Source organism: Gracilinanus agilis, chromosome 2 (genome assembly GCF_016433145.1).
Source record: "Gracilinanus agilis isolate LMUSP501 chromosome 2, AgileGrace, whole genome shotgun sequence".
NCBI lineage: Eukaryota > Metazoa > Chordata > Mammalia > Didelphimorphia > Didelphidae > Gracilinanus > Gracilinanus agilis.
Genome location: NC_058131.1, coordinates 233735596 through 233760428, shown reverse-complemented (window position 1 = coordinate 233760428; position 24833 = coordinate 233735596). Strand labels below are relative to the sequence as shown.

Genomic DNA, 24833 nt, shown 5'->3' with positions numbered 1-24833 from the left:
GTCTGTCTATGCAGCCTGGTGCTTACATGGCATGGGAGATGGAAGAGGGATGCTGAGTGAGTTGAGGATTAAGTTCATAAGTTTTTGTTTTTCTTTTGGATTTTGGGATTTGGATTTTAGAACATGGAGACAGCTGAAAATGCATATTTCTATTTTGGAGAGATTTGAGAGGTTGTAGAGATCTAAGAAAATGTCTAGTCTGCCATCTTGTTGCTCATGTGGCCTGAAAGTTGTCCCGGACCTGCACTTTAGAAAGATCCTTTTGACAGTTGAGTAGGGAGGATAGAGCAGGGAGAGACTTTGGGTTTGACAGATCAACCATCTTGCTATTGTTTAGTCTAGGCTTGAGGTAATGAGGGCCAGCATCAGGATGCTTGACAGGATCAGAAGAGAGACTATAGAGGTAAAATGGACAAATCTTGGCAATGATGGTGTGGGGTTCAAGAGAAATGATCAATTTTCTGATTCAGTAAAATCTGATCTGCTAGCTGAGAAGAAACCCTCAAAAGATCTCTTCTTTCTACAATAGAAGGCTACTTCCTTCTCTTCTCAAATCTCTAACAGCATAGATGTCAAACTCATAGGCTCCTGTAAAACTCTCAAGTATATAGCCCACACTAGATAAAAATGTAATTGGGAAATGTTTAACAAAATAAATTATAAAATTATATATAAAAAATACAGCACAACATAGATAATGTTAATTTGTTGCTGTCTAAAAAAATACATAACAAGAAGGGATCCTTATCTATTTGACTTTGACACCACTGCTCTATAGTATGACTTCCAGACCTCATCGTTCAACTATGCTCTCACTAAAGTTCAAGTTACTTCTTAATTTTCAAATCTAATGGTCTTTTTTCAGTCTTCATCCTTCTTCCTTCTTGACCACATGACAAGTTTTGATTCTGAAGAGCACCCTTTTTTCATTGATATTCTCTTTCTAGGTTTTGATGACACTACCCTTCCTGGTTCTCCTACTACCTGACAGTCTCTTTTACTGGATCTTCATCTAGGTCACAGTGACCCACATGGTTCTTTCCTGGGCCCCATACTTTTGTCTCTCCCTACAATTATTTCATTTGGTTATCCACTACTGTGGATTCAATTATATCCTCTATGTTGATGATTCTCAAATGTAATTATCTAGCCCTAACTTTTCTGCTTACCTGCAGTCTTATATCTCCAATTAGAAATGGACATCTTAAACTCAAGATGTCCTAAATTGAACTTATTATCCTTATCCCCAAACCTACTCTTCTCCCAAAATTCCTATTACTGTTAAGAATATCAACATCATCCTTCAAATCAACCAGACTCACAACCTTGGTATTATCCTTATTAGACTCTGTAAGGTAAGGAGAGTTAATCCTATCTTCACAACTCCTCATTTTCTGGTGATTCTCTGGCCCTTTCCTCATGGCCTATGCTCTCCTCTGCTCCCAAACTCTGTAATTTACTTTACCATTGATAGAAATGGCCTCAATTGCATTGTAACATAACCCAGGGCATAATTTTCTTTAATGGACTGTTGTACCTGCTAAAATAAAAGTAGTTAAGATAAAGAGGTTCAGGGGCAGCTGGGTGGCTCAGTGGACTGAGAGCCAGGCCTAGAGACAGGAGGTCCTAGGTTTAAATTTGACCTCAGCCACTTCCTAGCTGTGTGACCCTGGGCAAGTCACTTAACTTTCATTGCCTAGACTTTACTGATCTTCTGCCTTAGAACCAATACATAGTATTGATTCTAAGAAGGAAGGTAAGGATTTAAAAAAAAAAAAAAAGGATTAAAGAGGTTCTCCATAGTTCCTACTGTCAGTGATAGTCTTCTTTGAAATAATATGACAAACATAATTGATCTTTGCATAGTTGATTTAAGATCCAAAACACATTTTACATATTTTGTTACAATTGTTCCTCATAACTTTGTGAGACAAAATATCAATGCTAATAATTCTACTTCGCTGATGGGAAGCAGAAGCTCAGAGGTTAAATGCCTTGTACATATGTGTTCACAAAAGCCAATATCATAAGTTGAATTTGAATTTTATTTCTCTTGACTAAGCAGTCTTTATACTACACTTGCATTACCTCTTCTTTTCAAAGCTGTTCTGGCAAGGAGAGGTAGTACATTCTGTATTCAAATTAAAGAAACTCATTCATCTTTATTAGTGTAGGAACAATATGATATGAATTCCTAAAGGAGCAAAAAATATTTCTCCCCTCGGGAGAGAGTAATTAAATTTTATTTGTGTTCTGTAGTGTACTGTTTCAGTTGAGTATTTATTCATAGTTTTTGACCAGAATTATAGGAGGAAAATTACTTTTCTTCCTTTGTTTGCTAGATAGTAGCCAGCAACTATACCTCAGCAACTAAATCATAATTGAAGTGTTTGTAAACAAACTTGCTGTTTGAAAATGGGGGATGGGGGGGATTTCTATGCATTGACTCTTAAACAACTTTCATAACCTAGTCCCATCCTACCTTTCCAGTCTTCTTATACTTTACTCCCTTCTATGTATTTAGCAGTCTAGTGAAGCTGGCTTTCTTACTGTTTTTCTAATATGATACTCCATCTTCCTACTCCAGACATTTTTACTGACTGTTTCCCATTTTTGGAACTCTTTCCCTCTTTATCTCTACCTTTTGGTTTCCTTGACTTCATTCAAGGCTCAACTAAAAGTCTTACCTTCTACAAGAAATCTTTTTTATGACCCCTTTAATTTTGTTTTCTCTCTGAGATTATTTCTAATTTATCCTTGTGAAAGACAATTCTTTATTGTCTATCCTGAGTTAACACTAACTTAAGTACCCCTATTTAGTGCCTCACTAGACTGAAGACAGGATTAACTCTCCTTTGTCTACTTTTAAATTGAAGCAACAAAAGATTAAACACCCTACTGGTATTAAGTGAGAAACTTGTAGCAAGGTACTTAGAGAATTCACACCCTTAGAAATTCAATCAATCAGAAAACTGTGAACTTTTTTGATTCAATTAGCCAGGAATCTGTGGATTTTTTTGATGAGAACTTAACCTTCAGAATGTGAGAAGTGGATCCCACAGACACTGCCCCCTTGGGTAGTGCTAGACAATTTTGGAAACTGTGATTGGCCCCTTTGAAGAGGGGAAGGGACAATAAGTCACCATAAAAGCAAGCCCCGAAATCTTTCAGTGGAAGATTGTCTTTGATAAGATAGTCTGAAGAAATTGTCTTCTGGAGATAGTCTTAGTCTTTGAGGGAGACTTTGGCTTGGATCATGGGCTCGGAGCCCGTCTTCTATTTGGACTTTGACTCTTGGACTACTTCATTGGGTGAGTGTAAAGGCTGACCCCTTTCCTAGTGTCTGGAGAGACCAGCTTCCATCTTAGAAGAGGCAGTGTGGTTACTCACTACCAGCCTTCCTGGTTGAGAACTAATTAATTTCTGCCTGGATTAAATAGACCTGGAGCAAAACATTTAGGTTGATAGGATAGATAACTTCTCTATTTCCCTCACATTTCTCTTCTTTATTGTTTCCTATCTATTTGTAAATATTTGTAATTAAAATTCTGACTCAAGATATAATAAATACTGTCAACCACATAATTTCATATAATCATTGTCCAACCGTTATTTTTAACCTTTACATCCAGAAATGATCTCTTGTATGTAATTGTTTGCATGTTACTTGTCTCTTCCATTAGACTGAGCTTCTTGAATGCAGGTATCGTTTCTTGCCTTTCTTTTTATCTCAACCACTTTACACAGTACCTGGCACATGCATTTTAGGTGCTTAATATATGCTGGTATATGTATTCAAGCTATATATAAGATAATAAATGTAAAGATCATTGTTTGGAAGAGTTGCAGTATAATACAGTTTATATTGTTTAGGAGAATTAAAATAAACATAAGTAAGAGAAGCAACACAAAGGTCATTAAATTGGTAGTGGTTGTTAAACCTTTATTCTCATTAGCTAGTCTTATTATTTTTTCTACTTCCCAACCAACTAAGCAGCAATATAGTGATAAGGACAGTTCTGAAGGATTTATGACAAAGAATGCTAATTACCCTCAGAGGAAGAACTTTTGGAGTTGCAATGCAGATTAAAGCATGTTTTTCACTTTAGTTTATTTCAGTTTTTTTTTTCTACTTTCCAACTAACTTCCCTAACTCTAACTCTAATCCTGACAGAGTGCCACTAGCTGATGAGAATCTGAAGATGTGATCCACATTTTTGATACTTAGATGCTTTTCAAAGGTAGTTCTGGTTCAGTGCTTTCTCTGGGAAGAAACCAAATGTTAAAGATATTTGCTTTCACTGCCTTTGGTTTTCATTTTGTTAGCAAATATAATCAACTCCAGTGTCTCCCTGATGATGAATAAAAATGAATATCTTAACAATAATATGACCATATTGATTGAACATAAATAGATTAAAAAGCAGTTTATACATGTAATACTGATCAATTATAGACAGACTGAGTATAACTTAATTAGGGAAAAGTTAGTGTGTTAAAAATCATTTAGTATCACTTTGCAAAGTTTATCAACGCAGCAGGCCTGTCTAGCAGGCTAAAATGTGGATTGTAGAGCCATAGATTTGGAATTTTAAGACCCTCATTATCACAATTAACCAGTTCTAACTTAGTTCTTCCAAGATGAGACTTAAAAAATGAGTTCCTTAATTGAGAAGATGTCTATCATTCAGAGTGGCTGAACAAATTGTGGTATGATATAATGATATACTATTGTGCTAAGAGAAGTGATGAAGAGGATGATTTCAGAAAAAGCTAGAAAAAACCTGCATGAACTGATACAGAGTGAAGAAAGCAGAACTAAGAAAACCTTGTATACAGTAATAGCAGTATTGTGGAATGATCAACTGTGAAAGACTTAACCACTCTCAGTAATACTATGATTAGAACAATTCTGAAGGATTTATGACAGAGAATGCTAACTACCTCCAAAGAAAGAACTTTTGGAGTTGTAATGCAGATCAGTGCATGTTTTTCACTTTAGTTTATTTTAGTTTTTATTTCGGGGTCTTGGTTTTATAGGAGTATTCGCTTTCAAAAATGAACAATGCAGAAATAGTTTTTGCATGATAATTCATGTATAACCCAGATCAAAGTGCTTACTATATCTGGAAAGGAGGAGGGAAGGATATAGTTTTATCACATAACTTCAGACCACTTAATGTGGAAAATTATTACATGTAATTGGTAAAATAAAATAGCCTTACCCCCCCCCCAAAAAAAATGAGCTCCTTAAGCTCAGATAGGTAAGTAAGGTAAAATTACTGCTGTTTTGAATTATGCTTCTCAAGTGTTGATTTTTTCTTTGCTTGTTTGCCAAGAAAATTATTGTTAATTTGATATTTCGATATTTTAGGGTAAAGTTTTCTGAGAAAATCCTTTCTCAAATGAAAGTAGAATTGCTATATCTAAACTTTATTTTTATCTGAACTCTTGCTTCTACATTTCCAGGGCTTGGTCATTGAGTAATAAGAAGAAATGCCTGTATAAACAACTGACTTACAATGTTCTTTGATATGAAGGAGCCAGTGGCACAGTTTTCTTTTTATTAAGTTTATTAAGTTCTTTGTAGTATATATATTATAGGTATGATAACATTATAGTCTTAATTTAGATTAGTTTTATCTTTTATTCTAAGGAACATGAAAACAAATTCTAGACTGCCACCCACATCAATTTTAGGGAAATTCATAGAATAAAACAATTGAAAGCATTTTACCAGAATTAAAAAATTTTTATTTTCAATTGCAAATTCTCCCCTCCCTCACCCTTTGAAAAGGCAAGACGTACAATACCCATTATATATATGAAATCATGCAAAACATAGTTCCATATTAGCCATGTTATGTGGGGGGAGTACAAGAAAAATAAAGAAAATTTTAAAAATGCTTCAATCTGCATTCAAGAATTTCCCAGCTCTTTTGGAAGTAGATAGCATTTTTCATTATGGAATTGTTGTCTAAGCAAAGACTATAAGCTCAGTGCCTTGAAGCAGACAGAGTTATACATTTTGACATATAGAATATACATGGAAGGAACTAAGAGACATAGATGAAAGGCAGAGTAATATCAGAATCATACAATTTAGAGGTGGAAGGGACTTTAAAAAAAGTTTATTTAATTAGTTTAGAGTATTTTTCCATGGCTACCTGATTCATTTCCCTCCCCTCCTCCCTTCTGTAGCCAACGAGCAATTCCACTCGGTTTTACATGTGCCATTGATTCAGACCTATTTCCATATTATTGATATTTTCACTAAGGTAATCCCACAGTTTCTCTGGATGTGGATAGCATTCTTTCTTGTAAGTCCCTCAGAAATGTCTTAGATCATTGCATTGCTGCTAGTAGAGAAGTCTATTACATTTGATTGTGCCACAGTGTATCAGTCTCTGTGTATAAGGTTCTCATGGTTCTTCGTCTTTCACTTTGCATTAGTTTCTAGAGGTTGTTCCAGTTCACATGGAATTCCTCCAGTTCATTATTCCTTTTAGTACAGTAGTATTCCATCACAAACAGATACCACAATTTGTTCAGCCATTCCCCAATTGAAGGGCATCCCCTCATTTTCCAATATTTTGTCACCACAAAGAGTGTGGCTATAAATATTTTTGTACAAGTCATTTTCCTTATGATCTCTTTGGGGTATAAACCCAGCAGTGGTATGACTGAATCAAAGGGCAGGCAGTCTTTTAAAGCCCTTTGCACATAGTTCCAAATTGCCTTCCAGAATGGTTGGATCAATTCACACCTCTACTAGCAATGTATTAATGTTCCAATTTTGCCACACCCCCTCCAACATTTATTACTTCCCTTTGCTGTCATTTTAGCCAATCTGCTAGGTGTGAAGTGGTACCTCAGAGTTGTTTTGATTTGCATTTCTCTATGAGAGTTTTAGAAGACTTTTTCATGTGCTTATTGATAATTTTGATTTCTTTATCTGAAAACTGCCTATTCATGTCCCTTGCCCATTTATCAGTTGGGGAATGGCTTGATTTTTTTGTACAATTGATTTAGTTTCTTATATATTTGAGAAATTAGATCTTTGTCAGAGGTTTCTGTTATTAAGATTTTTTCCCAATTTGTTGCTTCTCTTCTAATTTTGGTGGCACTGGTTTTGTTTGTACAAAACCTTTTTAATTTAATGTAATAAAAATTATTCATTTTACATTTTGTAATATTCTCTATCTCTTGCTTGGTCTTAAAATCTTTACTTTCCCAAAGATCTGACAGGTAAACTATTCTATGCTTACCTAATTTACTTATAGTTTCCTTCCTTATATTTAAGTCATTCACCCATTCTGAATTTATCTTGGTGTAGGGTGTGAGATGTTGAACTAAACCTAATCTCTTCCATACTGTTTTCCAATTTTCCCAGCAGTTTTTGTCAAATAGTGGGTTCTTGTCCCAAAAGCTGGGATCTTTTGCCATGTTTTTATCCTGGAAAACTGCAAAAATAAAAAATGTGAATGTTGATACATTGAATCTATGGGAAAGAGGAGATCAGGATTCCATTAACCATCAACATCTGTAATCTTTTACTAAAGATGGCTGAAAAAATATTTTTTCTGCATATTATTTTTAATAACAAAAGTATAATTGATGTTATGCACTATGCCAACACAGAACTTATGAAATAATCCAAAATTACAGTGCACAAAATAAAGTTGGTAACATGCAAAACATTTTCTGACTTGTAATTCCCTAGAATTCTGTAACCTTTGGTACTAACGTCTCAATTAAAAACAAAACAAAATATTGATTTCAGACAATATTCTCTTTACCTAAAACATAAAATCTACCATACCATGAATACTATACAACAAATATTATTCTTAAAATTAAAACATTTTTAAACCAGAATATTGCCTACCATTGTATCAGATGGTGGCATTGTACTACATACTGTTTTTTTTAAACCTCTTTACTTTGGCTGAAAACTACAAGGGAGGTTGCTGCGACTTCATTGCTGCTGTTGGAAAGTGCTGGTCTCTGTATCACCTTGCAGCCCAAAGGACTTGCACTATGATTTGAGTGCATAATTGTAATCTAAAACTTGAATTTTAAATGCAAAAAAATGAAAATATGCAACATATGCATGGGGAACTCTTTATAATAGAAGGATAAAATAAGACCAGTGAAGCATCTAGTAACATACCAGCAGTTCTACTAACTTAAGCACATTGTGCTTTTCATTTTTTCCCTACAAAACATAGCCATTAATGTGCACAGTTGCCAAATGTGAAAGTGAAAATGAGGTTACTAATAAAATGCAAATACTTCAAACTGAAAAAGTTAAATGTGTGACTGATGAGGATCGACGATATTAGCAGGGCCAAGGTCATAATCTGGCTCTTTCTGAATACTACATTCATTTCTGTTGAATTTCAATATGTACCTGAATTATTAGAAAAGAAGAAATGTTCACATTTAAGCTTTGAGATTTATGAAAAATTCCTAATTTGCTAAAACAGGATGTATTTTCTTCACCCCCACTGCATTTTCTTAAAATACTTTTCCCCATTACATGTAAAAATAATTTTTTTAAAAAAATTTTTTAAACCCTTAACTTCTGTGTATTGACTTATAGGTGGAAGATTGGTAAGGGTAGGCAATGGGGGTCAAGTGACTTGCCCAGGGTCACACAGCTGGGAAGTGTCTGAGGCCGGATTTGAACCTAGGACCTCCCGTCTCTAGGCCTGGCTCTCAATCCACTGAGCTACCCAGCTGCCCCAAAAATAATTTTTTAAATATACATTTATTTTTTAGTTTAAAATTCTTTCCTTTCCTCTGACCTGTTCTTTCCCCTCCCTTAGACAGCAAGCACTCTAATGCAGATTTTACATGTATAATCAAGTAAAACATTTTTCCAAATTAGTCATTTTGTGGAAGATTTCTGAAATGGGGAAAAAAGAGAAAGAAAATGAAATATAGTATATTTCAGTCTGTATTCAAATTCTTAGTTCTTTCTCACAGAGCAGCTGGCATTTTTTTTTTTTTTATCATGAGTCTCTGGGATTGTCTTGAATCACTATTGCTGAGAATAACTAGATCATTCACAGTGGTTGATCAAGAAATATTGCTGTCGCTGTACAGTGTTCTTCTGGTTCTGCTTACTTCACTTTGTAACTTTGGTTTATGTAAGTCTTTTCTAGATTTTTCTGAATTCATCCTGTTGTCATTTCTTCTGGCACAGTAGCATCTCATAACTATCATATATCATTACTTGTTCAGCCATTCTCCAGTGATGGACAAGTTTTTTTTCCAAATCTTTGCTACCATAAAAAAAAGCTGCAATGGCTATTTTTGTACAAATAGGTCCTTTTGCCTTTTAAAAAAATTTCTTTGGTATAGAGATCTAGTAATGATATTGATGGATCAACGAGTATGCACAAGTTTTACTGTTATTTGAACATAGTTCCAAATTGCTGTCCAGAACTGTTGAATCAGATTACAACTCCCCCAGCAGGTATTAATGTTCCACTTTTCCCACATCCCCTTCAACATTTATCATTTTTCTTTTGTGTGAAGTAGTACTGCAGAATTGTTTTAATTTCAAGTGTAAGGGATAAATTTAATGATTGGACAATAATTTTATGAAATTATGTGGTTGCCAATATTTATGATATGAGTCTGTATAAATTGTTGCCCTTTTTTCTCTTGCAGTTATACAGGCATTAAAAGCTATAAGTTCTGCCCCTTGAGCACTTATGTTTGAGGGCAATGAAGCTGACCACACAGTGGCAAATTCTGTAATTACTGCAGCTCCAGTATAACATATACCATCCCTTATGAAAGAAGACCCATTGATGAATAAGACTAGATCTGCATGAGTGTCTAGGAGATTTTCTCGAGGATTTTTAGCCATGGATGACACTAAAGTTTCATAGCTATGTAATGATTCTCCTGGAAGTGGCAAATCAGAAGCAAGATGTCAGGGTTAAGAATTGTATGACATTTTAAAGTGATTTTTGTTGTTGTTGTTGTTGCTTAATAAGGTTATTCCATATCTTGTGAGTCTTTGATCTGAAAATGGCTGTGTTCTATGTCTGAGCAACAATGCTTCTACTTTGTGTGGGCACATAATTGTTAATTGGGCATACCAGTACTAAGTCAGCCGCCTTAGTTACTAATAAAGCTATGGCAGCTACGCCTCTAAGGTATGGTGGTACTCCAGAAGCTACTGGGTCTAGCTGGGCCAAATAATAAACAACTGGATACTGAACTAGTCCCCAACTTTGGGTTAAAGCACCTAATGCTACTCTTTTCTGTTCATGTATGTATAAAGTGAATGGTTTATTATTTATTTATTTATTGTAATCTGGGATACCTAAAGCAGGGGCAGACAAGATAGCTCACTTTAAATCTGACAGAGCTGACCAGTATTCTGATTCTAATGTAAGCGGTTAGTGACTGAATCTTTTGTTAGTGCAATAAGGAGTTTAGTGATTTCCCCATAGCAAGGGATCTATTGTCTACAAAAACCTGTTTCTCCTAAGAGTACTCTTAACTGTTTTTTAGTAGTGGGTGTACTTAATTTTTTTTTTAAACCCTTAACTTCTGTGTATTGACTTATAGGTGGAAGAGTGGTAAGGGTAGGCAATGGGGGTCAAGTGACTTGCCCAGGGTCACACAGCTGAGAAGTGGCTGAGTCCAGATTTGAACCTAGGACCTCCTGTCTCTAGGCCTGGCTCTCATTCCACTGAGCTACCCAGCTGCCCCCGATCCTATATATTTTTTAAAAATCTTATATTTACTGATACCTCTTATTAAAGGGATGGGACTGTTTAAGCAAAAAACAATGAACATATCAGTTTTGTCCTGACAGTATATTAAATATTCCACTGACATAGTTTCCTATTTTTGCAGAGGAAGGGACATGTATTCTCAATTCTTCTCTGGGGTCAAGCTTGGACATTATGTTCATGTTGACTTTTGAGTTATGAGTCTTACCTATGTTTTTGTCATTGGACATACTATTTTCTTGGTTCTACTTACTTTATTCTGTATTAGTTCATTTAAATATTCCCATGTTTTTCTGAATTCTGAATATCTTACATTGTAGTTATACTATATTACACATTTTGCCACAATTTATTTTGCTTTTCCTCTTTCAAGGCGTATCTTCTTTTCTTTTCTTTCTTTCTTTCTTTTTTTTTTTTGCTGCCACAGAAAGTGTTGCTATAAATCATTTGGGTTGTGCATGTATATACATGCCTATATCTTCACATTTGTCATTGGCATCTTTGGTATATATGCACAACAACCCAACTGAATACTATTCTCTAAACAACTTTGAAATAGTGCCTCAAATCAAGATTTAGAATAGCAAAGTCAACAAAAGGTCAGTGATGTGTGAGACCTTCTTTCTAGCCCAAGAAAACATAAAGGTCTAGGGAAGTCTGTGACACTGCAGTGGGTACTGGTAGGCACCAGTCTAGAATGGAGTACCCACACCACAACAGCAGCAGTGGAAGGTCTTGAAAGTAAACATGGCAGCAGCTTCAGAAACTCTCAGTCCAGAGTCTATACAGGGGTCACAGAATTCATCAGAAAGAGATTACAGCAGACCCTTTACACCACCATGAAAGCATTGAAAACTAAAAATGGCAGAACAGAAGAATCTGAACCTTGGTTCATTGTCTCCCCAGCCAAGGTGAGCAGAGTCAATTTTAACATAAATTTCAAAGGCAAGAAATAGGTTTGGAAAATGACACTCCCACCCCCACCCCCCAATCTTTATCATAAAAAAGTAAGGGAAGACCAAGGCATACACTCTAAAGATGACAACAATTTGAAAATACCTACAACCAAAGAAAAATGCTAATTGGACCTAAGCCCAACAAGGCTTCATACACACATTAAAGAAAGAATTTAGAATAGTAGAGGAAAATTTGGGTGGGGAAATGAGTGGTGCAAGAAAATTATGAAAAGAAAGTCATCAGCTTGGTAAGAGTCAAACAAACAAAGAAAATACCTAAAGAAAATAACATCTTAAAGAAAACAGAATCGACCTAAAGGCAAAAAGAGGTAGAAAAATTCACTGAAGAAAAGAACTGCTTAAAAAGCAGAATTGACTAAGTAGAAAAAGATATTCAAAAGTTCACTGAGGGATAGTAATTCCTTAAAAATTAGAATTGAGCAAGAAGAAGCTAATGAATCCATGAGACTTCAAGAAACAATAACTCAAAGTCAAAAGAATGGGAAAATGGAAGGAAAATGTGAAATATTAGAAAAACAACTGACCTGGAAAATAAATTCTAGGAGAGATACTTTAAGGATTATTAAACTCCCTGAAAGCTGTGATCCAAAACAGAGGCTAAATATTATTATTTCCAGAAATTGTTAAAGAAAATCACCCTCATATCTTAAATCTGGGGCATAAAATAGAAATGGAAAGAATTCACTAATCATTTCCTGGAAAAGTGCCCAGGAACAAATCCCAGAGTTCTTAGATCAAGGAGAAAAAAATTGCAAAGTAGCCAGAAAGAAACCATTCAGTTATCATGGGGCCAAAAGTTAGAATTACACAAGATTCAGCAGTTTCCATAGAAAAGGAGGGGAGAATTTGGAATATGATATTCCAGAAGAAAGAGGAGTTAGAATTACAACCAAGAATAACCTACTCAGTAAAAATTAGTATAATCCTTCAGGAAGGAAAATGAAATAGATGACTCTCTAGTATCCCTGATGAAGAGACCAGAGCTGAATAGAAATTTGACTTTGAAACACAAGACTCAAGAGAAACTTAAAAAGGTAAACATTAAAGAGAAATCCTAAGGATTCAATATCGTTAAACTGTTTACATTCCTGTATGAGAAGATGATACCTGTAACTGAACTTTACAGTTAGGGTTGTTAGACAGGTATGAGTCATTTATGTTGGCATGAAGTAAAAAAAAAAATTAAGGCTGAAAAAGGGATGCATTGGGAGAAAGGGGAAGGAGAGAGATAGAATGGGGAAATTGTTCTCACATAAAAGAGGCACAACAAAGAAGAGCTTTTATAGTGGAAGGAAAATGGGAGGGGTAGGCAATGCTTGAACCTTACTCTCTTTGGAATTGGTTCAAAGAGGAAAGAATACACACACACACACACACACACACACACACACACACACACACAGAGAGAATAGTGACAGCATCAGAAGAGAAAAGAGAATTTATTTCAGCGATATTGGAGAAGTAGAATTGATGGGCTTTGGCAGCAGATTGCATATGGAAGGTAAGAAATGATGAGGATTTTAGGATCACAGCTGGGTTGTGAGCTGGAGGGACTGAGGGAATGCTATTGCCCTTGACAGAAAGAAGGTAGAAGGGGGAAAACATTTAGTAAGAAAGATGAGTTCTGTTTTGGACACATTAAGTTTAATGTCTACCAGATGTCCAGTTCAAAATGTCTGAAAAAGGAGATCCAAGGTTGGAGTTCAACAGATAGATTGAGGCAGAATAGGTAGACTTGAGAGTTGTCATCATAGAAATGGTCATCAAATCCATGGCAGTTGATATATCACCAAGTGAATTGGTATAGAGGGAGAAAAGAAAGAGAGCCCAGTACAGATCAAAGAGAAACATCTGGTTAGAATGATTTGGATGAATTTCTAGCAAAGGAGACTGAGAGGGAATAGGCAGATGGGTAAGAGGAGAACCAGGAAATGGTGCCATGAAAATTTAGAGAGAAGGAGAGTGTCAAGGAGAAATTGATGAATAGTGTCGAAAGGCTGCAGAGGGGTCAAGGAGAATGAGGATTGAAAAATGGCTATTGGATTTAGAGACAATACAGGGACCTGTGTTATTTAGAATTTCTGGGGTTCTATTTAGAAGTATTAAGCCTCAATGTATGTAGATATATGACAAACTTCCTGTGGACATGTGAGGGACTTTTGAGACTACATTTTCTGTGATCCAATGGGTTTCTGGTTTTGGACATGATGATGTCAAACCAACTTAGAGTGTGACTTAAATGGGGAGATGAGGCTTTGACTGCTCTCTTTTGGTACAAGGCAGCCAGGTGGAAGGAAGAAAATGCCGGGAGGTTTGAAATAGCTTTTATCAGGCTCATGGTCTTATATAATTTACCAACGTGGCCATGGTAATTAAAATATTACTTTTCCTCATAATATCAGCCTTTATCATTTTTTTAAAATTTTTTTTTAATTTTAAACCCTTAACTTCTGTGTATTGACTTATAGGTGGAAGAGTGGTAAGGGTAGGCAATGGGAGTCAAGTGACTTGCCCAGGGTCACACAGCTGGGAAGTGTCTGAGGCCGGATTTGAACCTAGGACCTCCTGTCTCTAGGCCTGGCTCTCAATCCACTGGAGCTACCCAGCTGCCCCCAGCCTTTTTTTAATCGTTACAGATCCTTTCCACATTGTAATTCTCCCTATCACAGCTTTGATATATTGGCATAAAACATTAAATGGGAGTTTTTGGCAGCTGCATGCGACATGCAATGGCCAGCAGATGACACAGAAAAGTTTAGAAACTCACAAATAAGTATATGTATGATACTGTATTTAATATCACGAATATACACAATTTCTGTTTTATAGTTAAATAAAAAGGTTAAAGTTTGGGGAAAAGAACATGAAAGCCAAAACTTTACCTCCATGATGTGGAAGAGATGCCTGTACTTAGTGTGTCAACCGTTTCACAATTTTTCTAATATAGACTATTACTAACTTTTGTAATTTTTGCCAATTTTCTAGGTATGACATTTTAATTTGTGTTTGTGATTTGGTACATTCTTTCATATGGTTATGAATAGAATAATAGGCTTTTGAGAACTGTTTACATACTCATTACCTATATTTTTTGAATATATATTCTCATTAGAAATATTTGATTCAAGCACCTTCCCTCTAATAACTTCTTTATCCTAGCTACATTGATTATTAAATATTTTTCAATTACTTATAATTGAAGTTATCTATTTCAGATGATGTTAATTTGTGGTTTTCTAAGTTGTTATGTGAGCCAAAGGGATCCATTTCTATTTGAGTTTGATAGTGATAACCATAATAAAAAAGTAAAGTGTGCATTCTCTTATTGTTCTTAGCTAAAAGAATCAAGATTACAGTTTCCTAAACACTTGTATCTACATTAGAATTTTACAATCACTGGTGTCCTTTTCAGTAGACTATTTTATAGCTAAAATTTCACTGTAGTGAACACTATTGAGGATAATTTTCTTTTTGATGAAGTTGTTATGTTTTCACTAGTGGCCATAGAATGGGGCATATTGATTTGATTACAATAGATTTTATACAACAAAAACAAGAACCAAAAAACCACTCAAATAATTACTTTTCCTGGCCTTTGTTTATTTAGTGGAACATTAGCAAGGATTTCTCAGCCTTTTTTGGACTGAAAAGTAACTTAATTTTTTCAGTGTTTGAGATTGCTTAGGTGGGACTAGATCTGCAGCTAGCCTGATCCTTGCTCCCCTCTCTGTTATGAGTCCATTGCATACTTTAGAGAATGGAGTTTCCAATGGAGTTGGAATAGCTTCCAACATGCAGGTCAATCAAGTAAGGCTTGATATCTCTGCTCTGTTTACTTGAAGTTCTTTCTTTCTTATATAAATGTGAGATAATATTTATTATTCTTCAACTCCTTAAAGTATTCTCCCATATCAGCCATCTCAACCAAAGGTCAAATAGGAAACAAAATACTCTTCTCTTTGCTTTGCTGGATTTAAAGCAGCTACCCCACCCACTCCCAAGCCACTTTTGATTAGCTAGAGGAAAGCTTTAGATATTTTGGGCTTGGGGATAGGATTTTTGTTCATTTTAACCAGATTTTCCTAGTACATCTTTCCTTTAAGTAGAATAACATTCTTGCTTTTCAGACCATAGCCAATGGAATGACTATTTTCTCAGTCAGTGGAGGTCATAAGTTATCTGTGCCTTCTCATCCTGTGTAGTCCTTGCCCAAGTCTCTGGAGATTCCTTTCAAACCCATGTTGTAACATTGCTATTTTTCCTTTATTCCTCATACTTTACATACAAGTGTTTTACTTCCTTCTTCAGTCATGTATCCTTCATGTACTTTATTTTTTAAAACGCTTACCTTCCATCTTAGAATCAATACTGTGTACTGGTTCCCAGGCAAAAGAGCAGTAAAGACACTGGGCAGTGGGAGATGAGCGACTTGTCCAGAGTCACAGCTAGGAAATATCTGAGGTCAAATTTGAACCTAGAACCTCCCATGTCTAGGCCTGGCTTAATCCACTGAGCCACCTGGCTGTCCCTTCCTTGTATATTAAAAAAATAATTATGATTTTTTTCTTTTTAATTGATATCTTTTTATAAAAATAATTAACATTTACCAGTGTTCCTTCCTCTTCCACTCCCTTATAACAAATTTTAAAAAAGGGGAGGAAAACAGTTATCAAAATTAACCAAATGCTTCTGTCTCTTCTTCAGAGTCAACCTTGATTAACATAATTTCTTAACTTTGAGTTTCTATTGTTTTGTGATGGCTGTTCTATCCATTTGCATTGTTGTAGCCATTTTGTATATTGTGTATTGTTTACCTGTTTCTCTTCACATCACTTTGCATCAGTTCACATAAACTTTGCCATTCTTCCCTATTTTTATCCTTAATATAGTTTTTTTAGTTACCTATAGAATTTTTGACAATTGTTTTCCGACATTTTAGGATTCAGATTTTCTTCTTTTCTCCAACCCCAAGGCAGTGAATAGTCTGATATAGATTATACCCATACTTTCATGATAGAAGACACAGCACACATATGATTTAAAAAACTCAAAATAATCCTGTTTTTTTAAAACCCTTGCCTGTTGTTTTTGCATCACTTTTAAGGAAGAATAACAGCAAGGGCTAGACAGTTGGGGTTAAATGACTTTCCCGCGGTTACATAGCTAGGAAGTGTCTGAGACCAAATTTGGATCTTAGGTCCTCCCAATTCCAACCCTAGATAGAACTCTACATAGCTACCCCTCTTTCATATATTTTTATGCCACTTCTTGGAAACCATGAAACCAAATTCTATTTTGACAAAACGGTTCGATTGCCCCATGAAATTAATTTTGTAGTTTAGTTGTCCCCACTTTTTCCAGAGCTGTGTATATTCAGAGAGACTAAGAGAAAGTGGGATAATTTTCTCCTTTTCCTTAAGAGATGTATGATTTCATTAGTATAATTAACTTTTCCACTAATAAGAGATCATATAACTCTTCTAAAAATAATATTTGTTTTTATATGTTGCTTCAAGGTTTGCAGAGCACTTTACCAATATGATCTCTTTTGATTCTCACAAAAACCTTTGGAGGTAGGTGCTATTATTATCCCCATTTTACGTATGAGGAATCTGAGGCAGACAGGACAAGAGGTTTTCACAGCTAGTGTTCTAAGGCTGGATTTAAATGGAGATTTTCCTGACTCTAAATCCAGTGCTTCATCCATTGTGCCACCTAGCTGCCTCTACATCTATTTTTATTTATTTTAAATTAATTAATCAACAATGTTTTTCCATGGTTACACAATTCTTGCTTTTTCCATCCCCTCTTCCCTCCTCCCTTCCAGAGCTGACGAGCAATTCCACTGGATTTTACATGTATCATTGTTCAAAACCTATTTCCACATTATTCATATTTGCAGTAGAGTGATCATTTAAAGTCAAAATCCCCAATCACATCTCCATCGAACCATGTGATCAATCCTATGTTTTTCTTCTACTCCCACATTTCTTTCTCTGGATGTGAATAATGTTCTTTCTCATAAGTCCCTCAGGATTGTCCTGGATCATTGCATTGCTGCTAGTACAGAAGTCCATTACATTTGATTGTACCACAGTGTATCCGTCTCTGTGTATAAGGTTCTCCTGGTTCTGCTCCTTTCACTCTGCATCAATTCCTGGAGATCTTTCCAGTTCACATCTGCCTCTACATGTTAGATAACAGATTCTGAACTTTTTTTTGATATGTGTTGTGTGTGTGTACTTTTGGCTGTTTTGTGAAGCCTTTAGACTTTGGAATGTTTATAATTAGAATGGAAATCAATTATATAGAAATAAAAATAATTTCCCCCCTAAGTTCATAGACTTAATCTTTTTTTTTTTTTTTTTAAGACTGTTACCTTCTGTCAGAAGCAATACAGAGTATTGGTTTCAAGGCAAAAGAATAGTAAGGGCAAGGCAGTGGGGTTAAATGACTTTATCCAGGATCTCACAGCTAGAAAGCACCTGAGGCCAGGTCCTCTGCTCTCTAGATCTGGCTCTCTATTCACTGAGCCATGTAGCTGCTGTCCCTGTTCATGGACTTCTTGAAATCTGTTCATAGATCCAAGGATTCTGAGGATCTCCCAGGGCAAGAACCTCTGTTTTAGATAGTTCCATGCACTGTTCCTACTAATAAAAATCCCAGCACTTAGAGGTTGGTCAGACATCTGGTGATGAACCTCAGATGAAATTCTATTTACCTGACTCATAGGAAAAGCCTTTTTGAACCTGGTCAGACCTTCTGGTACTTTTGTTGTGCTGGCATAGATTTTAGGAACCTAGGGTGTCACTCCACATAGCAGAAATGTTGATAAGATTTCAGGGGAAGGTTTTCCGAAACTATCATCTTCTTTCTCTCCTGCACTGTTAGACTTGCAGATTTGCCTACAGTTATTTCATCCAGTAGATGGAGCCCTTGCATTGTTGGAGGAAAAGAATTGCAGAGTTCCTGTCAAGATTACCCTTAGTGTAATTTTTTTTTAAAGGTAGTTTTAGAGTAATCAACACTGGGCTATTGAATTTCCCTATTTCTTATTATCTAGTCTGTTCCAACTGATAAATTTTTGTATTTTTAACCAGTACCAAATAGTTTTTAATGATTGTTGCTTTATAATAAAGTTGAAATCTAGAGTGCTAGTACACCTTCATGCCCATCTTTTTCCATAATTTCCTTTGATAGTCAAAACTTTGCTATTATTTTGTCCAACTCTCTGTCCCTTTGGTAATTTGGTTAAGCACTAAATATACAACATCTTGATAGTATTGTCATTCTTAAAGTAGTATTTTAGAATTGAATCTTCACAAGTATAAAATATATTCTGGAGTATTGCCTCCTAGGTATTTTGAGTTTTGTACTTACTTTGAATGGTATTATCCTTTCTCTAGAATTTTATTATTATATAGGAGTACTGTTGAGCTAAATCAGTTGTATAAAAAATTCAAGCCATTCCCCAATTGATAAATGGGCAAGGGACACGAATAGGCAATTTTCAGATAAAGAAATCAGAACAACTCTGAGGTACCACCTTACACCTAGCAGATTGGCTGAAATGACAGCAGGGGAGAGTAATGAATGTTGGAGGGGATGTGGCAAAATTAGGACATTAATGCATTGCTGGTGGAGTTGTGAACTGATCCATCCATTCTGGATGGCAATTTGGAACTATGTCCAAAGAGTGCTAAAAGACTGCCTGTCCTTTGATCCAGCCATACCATTGCTGGGTTTGTACCCCAAAGAGATCATAGGGGAAAAGACTTGTACAAAAATATTTATAATTGTACTCTTTGTGGTGGCAAAAAACTGGAAAACGAGGTTATGCCCTTCAATTGGGGAATGGCTGAACAAATTGTGTTATATGCTGGTGATGGAATACTGCTTGCTCAAAGGAATAATAAACTGGAGGAATTCCATGTGAACTAGAAAGATCTCCAGGAATTGATGCAGAGTGAAAGGAGCAGAGCCAGAAGAACATTGTACACAGAGACCGATATGATACACTGTGGTAAAATCAAATGTAATGGACTTCTGTACTAGCAGCAGTGCAATGACCCAGGACAATTCTGAGGGATTTATGGAAAAGAACATTATCCACATTCAGAGGAAGAACTACAGGAGTGGAAACACAGAAGAAAAACAACTGCTTGAACACATAGGTTGATGGACATGATTGGGGTTTTAGACTCGAACCGACAACACCAATGCAACTATCAATAATATGGAAATAGGTTTTGATAGATGACACATGTTAAAACCAGTGGGAAAAGCGTGTCGGCTATGGGGGTGGGGAAGAGTAAGAAGATGAATCATGTAACCATGGAAAATTTTTCTAAAAAATAAAATTTAATTAAAGCAAAAAAATATATAGGAGTACTGTTGAGTTTTATGGGCTTATAAAATGAGTTATAAAATAACCTACAACTTTAATGAGTGTTAATTATTTCTTTGCTAGTTCTCTAGAAATAAAGCATCATGTCATCAGCTAAGGGAAATAGGAATAATTTGTTTCTTTGCCTTCCTTTCAACTTTAATTTCTTTTGTAAACACTCTAAGCCATCAAGATCTAGAACATCCTCAGAAAATCAGCCAAACCAGTCAGTGCTGAAAATAGGCCCTTTTATTTGTTAAGTTTAAAGGAAGACCCATTCCATTAATTGGAGACACACAAGGGAAAAGGGTGCTAATGCAATACAGTAAAACTCTCACCTTGGTACCAGAATTGACACCTTTTCAACCTTCTGGGAAGGAATAAGGAGGAAATACAACCTGAGATGATTTTAGGAAGCCTTAGTCAGAGTGGCCTTTTGGTGGTGAATGAATACAATTATTTATCAAGTCCTTTACTATATGCCAAACAGGATAGTAAATGATGGGTATACAAAAACAAAAATCCTTAAGGAGCTTACATTGTAATGAGGGAGGTAAAAACCAAGAGAGTAGAATGGCAAGAGGATGCTCCCAGGATTTGGCACGTGGGTGGTTATACCGCACTCACCCTGGGATTTTAAGGTCCATGTGTCAGAGAAACTCTGGAATCTTTGGTGTAAGGACTTTGGAAGTTGTGGTAGCACTATAATTAGAGCTGTGGGGGGGAAGGGACAGGGCAGAAAGGAAGAGGATCCGCAAGATCATGGCTAGGTAATAAAGTGAAGGGAGAGGGAAACATTGTTCAGACTGTAACAAAAACCTCTACTTTACACAGTATCCACTGCTTTTAGTTCCCATCTCCTGGTCCCCATCATTCCAATTAAAAAAAATTCTTTTAGCAGTATTTTTAGCTCTTCACTACAAAAGGGGAATAATTGTTACCAGTAGATACCTGGTTAAATGATGCAAAGAGGCAGATTTCAAAAGGAAAACTCCGAACGATCAAACATGAAGCAGTGTTCCAAATCAGTAATAACTAGAGAAATGCAAGATAAAGTAACTCTAGAGTTCCATCTCATAGATTGACAAAGATGGCAAAAAGGGTTGATGACAAATGTTGGTAGGGCAATGAGAAAACAGAACTGATTTTTAACTATGAATTGGTCTAGCCATTCTTAAAAGCAATTTGTAACTGTCCTACAAGTCACTAAATTGTGCTTTTTACTCAGCTGTACTACTAAATACCGAGGAGATGAAAAGTAGGAAAAGAACTCATATATACAAAATTATTTTAGTACAGCCTTTTTTTGAAATGGCAAAAGAACTGGAAACTCAGATAAGGTTGTCTATTAAGGATAGGCTAATTACATTTGTGATTATAATGGAATACTATTGCCCAGTAAGAAATAAAGCTACAGATAAAGTCGAAAAGAACATGTGAACTAATGCAGAGTTAAATGAGCAGAATCAGAAAAACAACTGAAAAATGACAATTTTTAAAACTCTGAAAGACTTTGAGAACTTTGAACAATGCATCGATTGATTCTGATTTCAGGAGATATAACCTTGATAGAGAAGGTCATATACTTAAGATACAGAATAAGACATGTTTTCAGACACAGCAAATGGAGGACCTTATTTTGTTTGACTATTCATATTTGTTACATTTTTCCTTCAGTGGGGAAGTAGGAAGACAAATATATGAAAAGGGTACTTAGTTTCTGTCATACTATTTTCTCGTTTTCCCAACAGTTTTGTCAAATAGCGAGTTCTTTCCCCCAAAGCTTTGATCTTTGTTTATCAATGCTAAGTTGCTATGGTTACCTAATCTATTCCACTGATTCACCATTCTTTCTTAACCAGCACCAGATTGATTTGATGATTACTGATTACTAATTTATAGTATAGATTGAGATCTGGTACAGGTAGGCCTCCTTTCTGCATATATTTTTTTTCATTCATTCCCTCAATATAATCTTAGTCTCTTGTTCAGATAAATTTTGTCATTTTTTTCTAGTTCTAAGAAATAATTTTTGGGTAGTTTGATACTGAATAGGTAAATTTAGATAAGATTGTCATTTTTATTTTATTGACTTGGCCTACCCATGAGCAATTAATGTTTTTCCAGCTGAATAGGGTGCCATAAGGAAAAAAGAGCATTGAGGCTTATTTCTTTAAAATGCAGAGATAGAAATATGTGGAGACTGGAAAAAAAGAGGGCAGCTTTGAAAGTTACAAGTTAAACATATATGCTTAAAGAGAAAAGCAAACTGTACAGTATAGAGACTTATAGAACTATGATTCTATAGCTAAAAACTAAAAGAAAACTTAATATAAATTTAATTGTAGTTATATTATGAAATCTCTTTTAAACATTTCCTCATTTTTTCTGTTGTAGGAATTGACTTTAAGATCAAAACAGTTGAATTACAAGGAAAAAAGATAAAGCTACAAATTTGGTAAGTGATAATATTTTTTCACTATGGATGTTAGTGATTTGGTAAAGGAAAAGAGTTGTAGTGAAAATGCTAATTTATATGTAGCTATGAGTTGTGGTTAATTATGGTCTAGTATTCGATATAAGTGACAGTTTGTAATGGATTTCAAAGAATAAAGTATCTTCTGTATGTAAAATTATGAATCTCTTATAGGAAATTTAAATCAACTCATTATTAAATGCAAATATTAATATGACTTTTTTTGAAATGTATTTTTTCCTGATGTTTTCAATGTATTTCAGTATTATAAAAGAAAGTATGGCCCCTTTCTGTTGTCTTCTTAGGGACTAAATGAAATCCAGCCTTTCTATTTATTACAGAATGAACAAAAAATACACCTGCATACTATAACAAAACCTATTGGAAAAAACCTACAAGCTCTCCACAGATGTTACAGAATCCATTCTCCTCTTCTTTTTCTTCCAAATATTAACTGTATTTCTTACTAGGCTGTTGTCTAGTTTTAAACCTCAAAGCCTTGTTAATAATAAGTTTTAGATGAAGATGAGATTCTGACCAAATTAATACATAAATTAAGGTCACTTTGACAACCAACTTAAATTCTATAAGTAATCATTTTGTATTATTTAACATGAAGAAAAAAATTCACCTGTAAGAACTTCGATCCCCAATTATCCTGGGTCACAGAGCACTAAAGAATTACTGATCAATTTTACTCATTCTTGGTTTTCCCCATTGATAAAATATCTTATTTTTTTAAACCCTTATCTTCATCTAAGAATCAGTACTGTATATTGCAGAAGAGTGGTATGGGGTAGGCCAGTGATGGTGAACCTATGGCACGCATGCAAATGATGGAAAGCCCAGTGTTCTCTGTGGTCCTGTCCCATCACCCCTCCACCCCCACCCCAGTTTGTTACTAGAAAGGCAGAGGGACTTTGGTGGAGCTGTTCCTCTCCTCTTCTCCACTGCTCCTGATGAATTTTTTTCACATCCTCTGCTCAGCAGCCCAATGGGAGTATAAGGGGAGGAGGGGCACTTGGGCCACTCCCCTCCCTTCCGCCTCTTCCCCCTTACTGAGGACATTTTTTCACTTCACCTACCCTTCTGCCTTGCAGCCCAGCGTGGTAGCACTTTCTCCCTCCCCTGTGGGTGGAGGGAAGAGGAACAGGCCTGCTTGGCACTAGGTGTGGGGGAGGGCAGGGCACAGCATGTAATCTCTAAAATGTTTACCATCACTACTGGGCTTAGGCAATAGGGGTTAAGTGACTTGCTCAGGTCACACAGCTAGGAAGTGTCTGAGGTCAGATTTGAAACCAGGACCTCCCATTTCTAGGCCTGGCTCTCAAACTATTGAGCTATTTATCTGTTCCTGATTAAAATCTTTTTAGACTGATAATTTATATGTCTCTCAAATTTTCAAAAACCTATCAACCAAATTTTTTGTTAGCTTTTCAATTCACTTTCCAATTTCCTAGAGTTGAGAGGTTTCTGCTTTTAGCTCAAATCTCTATTTCCCAGTAGACAAATGAGTTAAGACCCCCTTTTAATATCAAGCAGTTCTTGACTCACTACTCACTATCCACTCTCCTCCAGCCCCATCACCCAAAACATGCGCGTACACACACACACACACACACACACACACACACACACACACACACACACACACGATCTTTGGATTAGGGGACCTGAGTTTAAGTCCTGGCAGTGTCATATATCCAAGCACCTAGGGCAACTTAACTTTCTTGACTTCAGTTTCCCAATGTATAAAACAAGAAGTTGGAATTAATGACCTCCTTAATCCCTTCCAGCTCTAAATCTTTAATCATACTGCATATACTAGGATTATACTATTAGTGTCCATTGATTTGTTTCTAAATCTATGATCCTTTACAACTTGATCATCTGTTCCTTCCATTGGGTCATAATACCTTTACTGTAGTTTAAGTGTATATCTCTCCCTTAAAAGGATCTCAAACAATTGAGAACTCCTTCCTCCCCCCTCCCCCTTTCCCCCCAGTAGAGGAGTTTCAGCAAAAGACAAATCTATGTTGCATTATAAAAATGAAAAATGAAATCCCCAATAAATGGCAAATGAAGTGTTGAAGATAAATTTTTAAGAGCTAAATAAATATCAAAATGACATGCTCAACTTCTGTATGAATTTGAGGACTTCTTGTAATAACTCCCTAGTACCTCAGGTGTTGGTGGACTAAAATTTGGAATCACCATCCTAGATTATAACACTC

The 24833-nt window shown here is 35.7% G+C and overlaps 1 protein-coding gene across 1 annotated transcript in view; it reads left to right on the top strand.

Annotated features, from left to right (window-relative positions):
• Nucleotides 1–24833, top strand: part of RAB10 (RAB10, member RAS oncogene family) — an 87104-nt gene that overhangs the window by 45078 nt on the left and 17193 nt on the right. Inside the window, exon 2 of the mRNA XM_044663753.1 lies at nt 22521–22581. Within this exon, the coding sequence (XP_044519688.1) occupies nt 22521–22581 (61 nt within the window). The remainder of the gene's footprint in view (nt 1–22520; nt 22582–24833) is intronic.